Source organism: Crotalus tigris, unplaced genomic scaffold, assembly GCF_016545835.1.
Source record: "Crotalus tigris isolate CLP2741 ecotype Arizona unplaced genomic scaffold, ASM1654583v1 scf7180000023617.9722795, whole genome shotgun sequence".
In the NCBI taxonomy this organism is placed as follows: domain Eukaryota; kingdom Metazoa; phylum Chordata; class Lepidosauria; order Squamata; family Viperidae; genus Crotalus; species Crotalus tigris.
This window is the reverse complement of record NW_024100081.1, coordinates 4,072,949-4,085,275: the sequence shown is the minus strand read 5'-3', so window position 1 is coordinate 4,085,275 and position 12,327 is coordinate 4,072,949. Positions and strand designations below refer to the sequence as shown.

Genomic DNA, 12,327 nt, shown 5'->3' with positions numbered 1-12,327 from the left:
AGAGCTTCTGTTATGGGGAAATGACATCTTTTAATCATTTACTGTACTTTACAATAATTTGTGGGAATAGTTTGATATTTTCCAGCAGCAAACTTTTCTCTTGAAATCTGGGGTGATTTGTAAAATAATACTGCCAAAGCAGTATTTTTCAGAGACCTGCTTTATGTCTAATGTGTAATTTAAAAGTTGTAATTAATTCCCTTTGTCAGATTTGTATCTACAATGTAGCATGCATCACACACTAAAATTACATCCAGTAATAAGATTTCACCCAGGTGTTTCTTGGAAATTTAAGTATGTGGGGACAAAGAAACCCAATTGCAAACAAATATTACAATTGAATAAGATAATTTGTCTCTGTTTAGTCAGCTTTATCCAAATCAAAATATTATCTAAAATAACCAGGCATTTGTGTCAATCTTCTTTCTCCTCCATTAGGACTATATGCTGTGAAACAATCTAAAGAGCATCAACACCTGAAACTAGACATTTAAGATGCAAAATGCATAATTTAGTATTCCTATATTTGTTGTTATTGGGGAGTTCAGTGATGTTATTCTTACATTGCCTCCTATATAAAACTAGGAACGGCACATATAATTACCGCTCTGCTATCATTAGTTAAAAAAAATCTATATTTTACAAATGGATTAAAAGAAGTCTTCTAGGAATATGGTTTTTGTTGGGGGGAAAACCAGATGGAGAAATTGCATGTGCTCCATTGGAAGTCTAGTTTGAGTAAAGTTCTCTATTTTTCCATTTTCTATGAGCAGAAATTGTCTCATTTTTTCTGATTCTAAGGGAGAACACAGGAGTATAAGATAAACTCTACTTATTTGGATCAACCTAGCTCAGCTTTATCTTCCATGAATAGCCAAGTAAATAAAAAAGTCAAACAAGGTATGATGTCAGTAGTACCTGCTTGCTCTAGTGAATGATATTCCAAATGCCTTTAATTCTGTAGTCATAAGGAGAATGGACAGTGAAGAAAGTAGAACACATGGTCTACTAAGCTAGTTTCTTGGTTTCCAGCAAGCAAAATAGATATGTTGGCTACACTTTGAGGTGTTGAACAAGGAATCACAAATATCCATTGCAATTCAATACACTTCTTCTTTTTCCAAAGAAGAAGAAGTGCAAGATTGGAAGATGTGGAAAGACCTGATCTACAGAATTACCAAGGGTCAGATACGATTCAGTGGATAACATCAAACACAGTATTTTTCATTGGGGAAGGACAATCAGATGTCAGGGCTTAAAGCTAGGGGTTAAGCTACTTGACAAATGAGAGAGCACAAGAACAATTCCAATCCCCACCTACATAACAATAATTTCTCCTGTGGGGAGCTGAAAGAAGCCTGCAGCTGGTACAGCTGGTTGATGCCCTAAGAGCCCTCCCTTCACTTTTTAAATTATTTTTAACAGGGTTTAATTATTGTTGCCTTCCTCTAAAACAAAAATTTCAATTTTTTAATTTTAACATTTTAATTTCATATGCTGTTTTTATATTTTGACATTTTATTGTGCACTGCCTAGAATTCTTCTCTGAGTGTGTTGGGCAGGTCAGAAATGTAACAAATAAATAACATCTGCTTTGCTCTGTCCTAGGGAGAATGCAATTCTTTGATGCTAGTCAGTGTTTGAGAAGCCTAAGAACTCCAGTTCTTCACTGTCCACACCCTAATTTTGCATGGGATTAGCAAGACAAAGGCTAGTGTGGAATTCAGATGGAGGAATGTTACGTTCAGCATGTAGTTGGAGAATTTAATTCTACTGTTTGGTTTCGCAAAACCCAAGCTTGATGTTTCTAAGATTTTTCAGCCATTAAGATACATGAATCTTCAGTCTGCATAGTCCTACTTTCAGAAAACTAACTTGCTATGTAATATTTGACTTCACATGATTGGCAATATGCAGAGGTATTCAATATTTGGCTATTGCTATTGGAATGTAATGGTTGTAATTGGAAAGCATTTTCTCATGTTTAGTGCCATCTTGCATATGACACAAATGTAGAAAGTGTTCCTGTATTTGTCAGCTTACCAGACTTTATTTCCAACAAAGCAGTTGAGAAGTGCACTCAAAATTAAAATTTTGAAGGGGAAATGTCAAAAGCATTTAACATTAAATTTGTGAAAATGTTCACACTCAGATGCAGATTTGAATTCTGAATCCACAAAATATCTATTAAAAGAGCGTTATACTTTGTGAAGAGAAAATCTTCTCAAAAGATAAGCCCTACAAAATATAATCCTCCCATATTTTTGCCAAGAAAACTACATGGATGTGTTCATTAATTCACCAGGAGGCAGGTTGATTCAAAGATTTCACCTTTTATGGTAGAATAGAAATTTGTTAAATAAGTGTGATTTTTTTTAAAAAAAAGAAATAGGTTTAGTATAATAGTACGCAGACAATCTTTTTTTTACAATGACTTGTTTATTAAAAACATTTTTATGGAAGCAATTTTAATATACATGGTTCATTTGGAATCACTAGAAGGTATTTTATGATGCAAAGGATACAAGAGAGAAAGGGAGAGTAAAAGAAAGAGAACAAGCAAATTGCCATTTTTTAAAAAAACAATTTTAGGGTTAGTTCATAAACATTTTTCTTCTCAAATGGTCTCAGCTCTCTTCCTCAACAACTAGACAAATATAAAACTTCTTTTTCTCTCCAATAAGGAATAAGGCAGGGGTGAGATATTTGCAAGAATAATGAAGGACCAGTGGAAATAAAGTTTAAAACATAAAAGATAGAGCACTGAAGAAGAGAGAGTGAAAGAGTTCATGCAAGGACTTGTAAGCTAAAAACTTCTCAAAAAGCCTTCTTCCAGGACAGGCACTGAAAAAGAGAATTGTTTCCAGCTGCAGAAGGAGCCAGATTTCCTTGAACAGAACACTAAATGACAATTTCTTTACAAGTTTGCCTTATGGGAGATATACAGCCCAGAATCTCTGCCCCGTGGTCATTGCCAACCTGGTGAAGGCCAATGCTGATGTCTCCATAGAGCTATATTGCAACTAGAGTGCCCAAAGGTGAAAGAGAAAAAAAAGTGCTTTGGACACTTCTGCCGAAGGAAAGGCATACTTAAAAAAAAGATAAATAACAACTTAAAAAATTGGCAGATATACTTCATTCTAAGGGGAAATAAGCCATGGCTGCCAAAAGCTAAACTGATTGCATGCTATTTTATTTCCCCTTGCACACAGCACCGGTGATAAATACCATATTCCTCTATTTTGTTAGCCCAATATTTTTGTCTCATAAATGACAATATTTGGTTCACTTTCAGTAGATGAGCTTTATAACTGAGAGTCTTCAACATTACTCTTTTTCAGGAAAAATTGAAACTTCAAAAATTCAAACCTCTGTCCAAGTATTAAAGCCAAAAAAGCACTATTTCCCTCTAGCCCTTTTCCGTCTAATGGGCTATAAGAGTGGTGCAGCAATTCAAAAGCCATAGCTCTGGCTCTTGTCTCACACTTGCTTTAAACTGCTCCAAATAGAAGCCATTGCCAAATTAAAAGCATAAGACTGCAGAGTTGGACATTTGAACTGGCTCTGAAGAAACTCATCCAAGATGCCTTACATAGCATGTGTGTATGTGTGGGAGCATTTACAGACAATCATAAGAACATTATTAATCTGAATATATCATTACAATGAACGTGTGCCACATTTGCATGTGCTATATTCTAACTTATTTTTATGTAAACACTCAGACCACAAGGGATTTGGGCCCAAACTAACGTACATTGAAACTATATAAATTACAGAACATTGTGTACCCTTTTTTTTTAGCACCAGTTATTTTGGGTTTGTTTTTTTTTTATAATTAGACCAGTTTTTTTTTTCAACCGTGGCAATTTTAAGATGTGTGGACTTCAACTCCCAGAATTCCCCAGCAAGAATCCCATACTTGTACATCTTAAAGTTGCCACAGTTGAAAAACACTGATTCAGTCACTGTAGATTTTATCAAGTTAGTGGTGGAAGAAAAATAAGGAGAAGCAAAAAGGAAGGAAGTATCTGGAATTTGGGAGACAAATATGATAGGGAATGTTTAGAATGGGGCTTAATGGTTTATTTTTAGGGATCTTAAAAATAAGACTCCCTTCTCTATCACCTCATTAAACAAAACACAATATTTCTTCATTCAAAAATATAATGTTATAATATATACATTGTAAACCTTAGAAAATAATATGTAACAAACAGTATTAATTGCCATTTATCTCTCCAAATAATACAAAGTAAAAATGAAAGGGCTCTGAGAATCTTTAATGTACAATGGAATTTCTATACCTGATCATTATATAGTTGCTACCATCACAGTCAAAAGTCCATCTATACTACTATTAGAAATTGACTATTTGAAATCCATGTGTTGTAGATATAAAGATCATATTAGTCTATTCATTCATTCCTTAAATTTATATAGTGCCACATCAAGAAACTCTTGGAGGATTTATAACAACTGTAAAATGCAACACTAAAACTTTCACAGTAACTTAAAATTAAATTTAAGTTACATTTAGAATTATGTAACAGCCCCAGTGCTATCACAATTCATCCCAACACCCCCAGTTTTAACTAGCTTCCAGTTTTTAACTAGCTTCTAGAAGGCTTTTATTGATGGAGCCAATGTTGTCTTCCGGAAGGCCATTCTATATAACAGAGGCCATCATAGAGAAACAACCCATCTGGGCCTCAGTTCCCCTTCCTTCCCAAAGTGGTGTTGGGGAGCAGTACTAACAGTATTAACAGTTTCTCTCAGACAGATAGGTTGAAGGAGGCAGTCCCAAAATTACTGAGGTGTCAAGCCATAGAGGGTGTTATAAATTAAAACCATTTCTTTGGACTTCAATCAGAAAGCTGCTACAGTATTCACTCAGAACATTGAATAGAGCAGAATGAAGCTGCAAACAAGAATGATTTGTTAAACAATTTTAATCCAGGTCGCATGTAACACCAAACGGTAGTTTAATGACCTCTCAAGGCCCCTGAATACATGCACTGTTCTCTCCACTTTCATCTAGGCAACTTTAGGAAAGCAGACCCATTTCCATTTTAAACTAACCACTGCTTATGATTACAGTGTATCCAAACCAGCAGATTAATAACAATGCTTTATTCACATAACTCAGGCTCGGTAACCAGGACTTGATCCCATCCACAGTTTATCCTTAATCCATTAGTTAGTAATACATTTTTAACCTAAAGGTAGAACATTAATGAAATTGTGGTATATTCATTTTGATTGGAAAAACTGAGTCAGGGTGATTTAGTAGAAATCATTTCAATGGATCAGAAGGTTTCTTCTTAGAAACATCGCCATATCTATTTGCCCAAAGTAAACAAAATTTATCCAGTGATTAATTCCTTTCTACTAACCCAACCAACCAATGGAACCCATCTTCCATGAAGCCTTCTTTTTTTCACAGGTGTCCACAACTATCTTATAACCTCAATTCAGGAATAACAGTCATTGCATGCCTTGCTATTGAAGAAGCAGGCCATGTCCCAACTTCATTTACAGGATATTCTTTTGTTTTCAGATACTTTTAGGAGTAACTGTCCATTACACATTTGTTTCCAATTCATTAATTTCAATAGTACAGTGGTCTTCATTGTTGGATTTCTCCGTGTAATGTTCTGAGTGATTCTCTTCTTGTTCCACTTGAATAGGTAAGTGATGCAGTGTTGTTTTGACTGGTTCGGGTCCATGCATTTTATTCATGGACTTCACACAGCCATTCTTCTGATAAGCAATAATTTTGTGGATACTAATGGGTTTTGTTTCTCCAATCAAAGGCACCTATGAATAGAACAAGGGGTTCATACTATAAATACTCTTCATTATTCTAGAACACTTTTCTATACATGTTTCATTTTAGCATACACTCATGTTGAAAGTACCAAGGATTAGCTGATGACATCACCATTGGGGGAATGCTCAGTTGGGGGCTTCTTTCATGTGCCCGGCAGGAGCTGGAGCAAAGGACGGGAACTCACTCACCTTACGGCAGCATTCATATCTCAAATGAGGGCTTGCTAACCTCCAAACCATCATCCTAACCAAATGAGCCACATTGTTCCAACAAAATCATAGGTAGAACACACTATTACATAGAATGTCTTTAAAAGAGAGACCTAATTATTTTTGTTTGGTAAAGTGAGTCCTCAAAGTATCACATCAGTTTTCTCCTACCTCAGATCTGTCTGTGGTGAATTCTTTTCTGCAAATATGTGCCATTATTCCAGCAGCAAGAGCATCACCCAGGACATTGATCATTGTCCGAAATCTGTCTCTGTCAAACAAAATGAAGGCATTAAAACAACATTTCTTTTTCCTTGTTGTGTAAATGTTCATCAACCTACACAGTTATTTGTACAGAAAGTAACAGTACCTGCATACAAGCTGATGTTATTTTACTCAACAGATAACATAGCACTATACCAACATAGTATAGGAATAAAAGTATCCAATTAATTTAAATGTGTAGACCATCACTCTACATCAAATCAAATTGCTCCAATACTGAAATTCCATGGATTAATTTTATAGTATGAAAGCATGATGCCAAATCAAATCAAAAACACTCCATGAACATTTTCCTAATCTGTTTCATAAATTTCCCATTTGATTTTCCCATTTTTACAAATCTAAGCAAAACAACAACTGGAGAAAGAAAAAATTTCATGGATGTTATATTGCCCTCTGTTTGCTTTCCTAGGTATGATTCAAAACAAGAAACAATTGAGCAAAGAAATTTTTTTGTGATCAATAGCTACATTTCCCTAAACAGAATCCTCAAACCCAACCAGCATTGTGCTTCTAGTTTCCAGTATTGTCAGATAATTGGCACCAGGAATCCCTAAGATAATTGATCTGGAATTAATTATAAAGTAGGGTGTCTGGTGCAACAATTTTAAAGAGAAAGGAAGAAAGAAAGAAAGAAAGAAAGAAAGAAAGAAAGAAAGAAAGAAAGAAAGAAAGAAAGAAAGAAATTATAAATATTTTAAGAATAAAGCAGCAAACAATCTTAAACCAAGTGTTAAATAAAACTGGAATATGCTTTTAGAAGAAAACAGAAGAACAAGGAGGTAGACTAGACCACACAGGATATTTTTTTTAAAAAAAAAAGAAAAGAAAACAAAATAAGCTAAAGACACAAGCAAGTGAGATGTTAAGCCAGTTCAAATGGAAACTAGAAAACATTTGGATTTCAACTGGAAAAACAATAAGATCTGGACATTTATAGCTGAGGGATATATAGAAGAATGTAGGAAAACTGAGGAATAAATTGTCAGAAGACAAATAGAGAACAGAATGTCTGATACTGCATTTTAGATTAATCTCTCTCCAGTGTCCGCATTTGCTGTTTTGTCAGCTCTTGGTAACTTTTAAAATAAATGGAGATAGTTTTAAAGAAAAACTATCTGCATTGTAAGAAAAAAATAATTTTATTCTGACTTGTGATTTTCACAGACTAATGCTGAAAAAAAGTTTTGCCACGTACAGCTTTAAATTGATTTAAGGAATTTAAACTTAGAGGAAAAGGTTAGTGTATTAGCCGGAGTTACTTTTAGTCATTGACTCATGTTCATTTGGCAGAGGTACATTAAACCTGAAATGCATCATATGATTTCTTTATTTTTTTTCAGTACAATGAGCCCATCTGAGAAGTCAATCACAATGGTTATTATAGTGATGTGGGTCATAAAACTAAAATTCAGAACATCCAGATGTTTGGCTTAGAAAAGAGTAGCATGGTCCAAAATCAGCAATGTTCAGAGTTTGGTTTCTTTAGCATAAAACTGAATTGAAACAAAAGACTTTTATTTGCCACTTATGTAGATGCAAATAAACATATGAGTCTGTTTATTTTCACATTTTGTGCCCTCCATTCCCATGAATGCTTTGCTAAAATAGCACATAAGCGTTGCTTGAACAGGGTCCGCAGGATCATCTGGGATGCTACACATCCACTTCACAACCTGTTTTCCTTGTTACCTTCTGGGAGGAGGCTCCATGGTATCCCAAGCAGAATATCCAGATTCAGTCACAGTTCTGTTCCATATAGTATTAACCTTGCAAACTCTAAAGCTTCCTCCTTCTGTTATGTATTCAAGATGGATTAGTATTTATATGTTGCTTATATGTAGGTCTATACATATGTTGTATATAGTATGTTTATGTATGTGTATACTTTGAGAGCAAGCAACTAAATTTCATTTTTAATGTGTGCCATTGTGCCCACAGTAAAAAAAATGACAATGACGGTTATCTGTCTATCTATCTAAAATCTGCTTTGCAATCTCTCATAAGTTTGCTTCCCATATAAAGGATGCTTCTGTTTTTATATTGTATCCTTTGGTTCCCTGAGAATTTATTTTGAATTTCTCCTGGTAGTTGTTTTTTTCTTGTTGTTTTAGGAATTTCTTAATGTTGGGGATTTTAGAGGGATATTTGTACTAGTCTTTTGCATCAAAAATACAGACTCATGACTCTCAAAACTAGCAAATAATTCATTGGCAATCCTTCTGGATCACAGTCTACTATGTCCACCCAGAGAATTAAAAATAAAGAGATCTTCGGGGCACAGAGGTCCCCAGCAATATTCCACATGTATTCAGTTATATGTAAAGCAATGTGGTTGTTGTCTTTTGTAATATTTATTTGTTTGTTAAATTTCTAGATCACTCAACTTCAAAAGAAGTCTGGGAAGCTTCATGCAATTAAAAGATAAAAGATAAGCATGCAAAATTAAATAAAAGCATTACAGATGTATGGATCTCAACATCACACCCCAATTTTGTTGTTCAGTTGCTAAGTCAGGTCCAATTCTTCGCGACCCTGTGGACCATAGCACTCCATCCCCACCGCCTCTACTGTCTCCTTGAGTTTGCCCAAATTCATGTTGATTACGTTGATGACACTATATAATCATCTCATTTTCTGCCATCCCTTCTCCTTTTGCCTTCCATCTTTCCAAACATTAGGTTCTTTGCCAAAGACTCTATTTTCTCATTTGGTGCCAAAGTATTTGAGTTTCAGCTTCAGTATCTGTCCTTCCAAAGGACAGTCAGGATACTCCTCAATTAAAAGGGTATAAAATATACAACCTCTTTTCAACTTCAATTTCATCACTGATTATGGGAAAGAAACTTGTTCTCTGACCTCAGCTCCAAAATTGTCATTTTAAATATACATAAGTTCACCTTGTTAAGCTTAAAATATTTTGGAATAAAGTACTTTGGACTGATAAAGTACTTTGGACCCAGATTCATTATGGGTGAATTGGGTGGCCATAAAATTTTCTTAATAAATAAACAAATAAATAATAAATAACTGGAAGGTTTGCATGCCCTATATTCACCTGTCCATTATAATCATAACTTGTGAGAATCGGAAAGGGTTATCATTTGACCAACCCTGATTTTATGATCTTTTTTGCAGCAGTTGTTAGATACCATGGTCATTCTGCGAATCCATGGTTGCTAATCCATTCCTCACTATTTGCTAAAAATTTGAAATAAATGCCAGTTTTGAACAAAACCATCATAAATTGTGGCCATACGACCGCAGGATGCAGCAAATGGCTGAAAATGTGGACCAGTTGCCAAGCATCTGTAAGGCAGTCATGTGACTATGCATGGGGAGACTGTCCATCAAAATTTCAGAACTGGGTTGCAAATATCTTTGGGGAGCGTCTTTGGAGCTTTGAACAGTCACTAAGCGACCAAATTGCAAGTCAAGAATTATCTGTACTCTGAACAAGATAACTTTAGGGTTGAATCTGGAAGGATCATTCTTATATTTTCATTTATTGCAGATAAAAAACTGAGACAAACAGAAAGTAAAACCCTGAGAGAGCTGTGCTACCCCTTGACATGACCATGTATTCAACAACAACAACAGTATCAACATCAAAGTGAGTGGTAGTTCCCTTTAAACTGAACCCACTCAATCCTTATACACCTCATTAGAAAAATGCAAAGAAAAGAAAAACTTTGCGCTACTTACAGAGCCCAATCAACTGCAATTATTAGAGTGATGTCATCTGTAGGCAGCCCCACTGATGTTAAAACAATGACCATGGTCACAAGGCCAGCCTGTGGGATTCCAGCAGCTCCTATGCTGGCAGCTGTTGCCGTAATGCTTTTACAAACAAGCAGAAAGATCATAATGATATAACACAGAAGAGCATCCAAATCTGGATAACTTGATCGTTAATACGGACTAATATACTTGGCATCAGGATCAAATGCGTTTTACCCTGAATTCAGCTGCATAGAATATCCCTGAACAAGGTAAATAAAACACAGGACTGCCCAATGTGAGTAAGTCCAACTATTGCTTGAAGCCAGAGTCTCACTAGTAGAGTCGGGCCTGGGATGTTATTTCATTGTTTGGGATCATGGGAAATAAAATCAAGGAAAAGCAACAAGATTGACATTTCACAGGCAGAAATTTAAAGGCATCTGCCACCCGCTGTAAGATTAGGATAAAGTAAATGTGTCTTTAATTTTATCACACTAGTTTATATGCATGTTTTGTAGAATAGACTGAGGGATTTGGGGACCATGAAGCTGAAGAGAAGTTTTTTATTCTGCCACATCTTTCTTTCTTAAACTAGTACTTATCTTTTGAGAGAATTTTTCTCTGTATCAGCAGGAACTTTTCCCAAATGCAGCATCACAGAGGAAAACCACCTCCAATAGAACCAATGGATTACAATTTTATAGTAACCATAATTTTATCTCTTGCTCTTCAAATGCAGATCATTATAAGACGGGAGTGGTGTTATGAACACATATACATCCACATATATTTCCCGTCCCAAGATTCTCCATACTGGCTGCTATTTATCCATTTTAAGTGAATCCAAACAATAGTTTGACTGCCTAAATTCAACTTTTTGTCAGTTTGCTGAAAATTTATGGAAATGGTCAAATTTGGTATCTCTCTTCTAGAGGTAGCAGGCAGTTCAAAAAATAGGTCTCTGTAGATGGCAGGAAAAACAACTATATTCATGAGCCATAATCCAGCAGAATTAAGCACTCCTAAATCCACTAAAATAAATGGGCTTTAGTTACTTAACATTGGATTGGATTGCAGGCTTCAGTATGATTACAATTCTCTTAAATCTTTGTGATCGAACAGGCTTTAAAGATATTGTATATGAAATAATTCAATTATTGGAATGAATGAAATTATTATTTTGAAGGCTATTGCAGAGATAGAACTGAATCTTGATCTTTTACTAAATTCTTGTCATACCCGAGTGCAACCTCTGTGTGATCAAGGTGATATAGCCACCAGCTACAATATATATTGTGACTTACCAAAGCTGTTAGACTGTACAGTATTCAACTATTTGACCTGTGCATCGTAAGTAGTTCAAGTCTTCTTTAATATGCTGTTCAGTAAAGAACAAGGCAATCATCACACTTGATCTAATGCAGGAATTTCCCTGCTCCCAGCAATAAATCCCAACATGGGGCAGAATTGAAATCATAGCTACATAAGCACGGATTAATATAAAGCTGAATAGGCTGGATTGGGATAAAGTAACAGTATGTCTGATCCAGCAACAATGCAGTTGCATACTCAGACATTTTGCGAAAGAGTTTTGTTTTGTTTTGATCTGATAATACTGCTTTATGGAAATCTGACAAGTCTGTACATATCACAACTGCTTAATGTTTTATGCTAAGCAGTATAATGCTAGTAAATATTCTCCAGATGGATCTGCTCTTCCCCCTCTTTTTTTTAGTATTTACAAAAACAGAGAAAGCTAAAAGAATATTTAGAAAAGAAAAAAGATTGTTTAAATTCTACATTCCTTAGTTGCTCAGTTCAACCTCTGAAGCATCTGAAATGTCCAGAGCCTAATACAACGATAGGCATCATTGACTCAAAAAATTGGTCATGATACCAGGATTCATTGCTGGAAAATGCTAAGTAATAAAAAAAGGAAGACTATGTTGTGTAACATATATAGAGTTTCCTTCTTTAATTATTTTGGCACCTCTTAAATTGTACAATAAAAAGTCAAGAAGAAATTTGATTTGTAAAGTTCATGTCCTCCCTTATTTATATATTAATACTCAGAGAATGAAAAATGAACAAAATGAGTTTGAGGTCCCATTATAGGAAAACAAATAAGATCCAAAGTTTGAACTGAGATTTGGTGGGATGATTTTCAAAGCTGGACTATAATAATTGAAACATAGAAGATATTCAGAAGGAACAGATGTAGCACAAAAGGAAAAGGGATTGAATTATATGTTACAATATCCTCATCTGGATAGAAAT

General features: G+C 35.0%; 1 protein-coding gene across 6 annotated transcripts in view; it reads right to left on the bottom strand.

Annotated features, from left to right (window-relative positions):
- Positions 1 to 2,442: 2,442 nt before the first annotated feature.
- Positions 2,443 to 12,327, bottom strand: part of SLC1A7 (solute carrier family 1 member 7) — a 47,012-nt gene continuing 37,127 nt past the window's right edge. For 2 of the 6 annotated variants that reach the window (XM_039319996.1, XM_039319993.1), the window contains exons 9-11: positions 10,033 to 10,167; positions 6,214 to 6,313; positions 2,443 to 5,820 (exon numbers count right to left, since the gene is read on the bottom strand). In XM_039319996.1, coding sequence (XP_039175930.1) covers positions 5,584 to 5,820; positions 6,214 to 6,313; positions 10,033 to 10,167 — 472 coding nt within the window. In that variant the 3' untranslated portion in view covers positions 2,443 to 5,583. Of the gene's footprint in view, positions 5,821 to 6,213; positions 6,314 to 10,032; positions 10,168 to 10,189; positions 11,429 to 12,327 lie in introns of those variants that run through there. The other 4 variants (XM_039319997.1, XM_039319994.1, XR_005553786.1 and 1 more) reach the window with 4 other exon arrangements.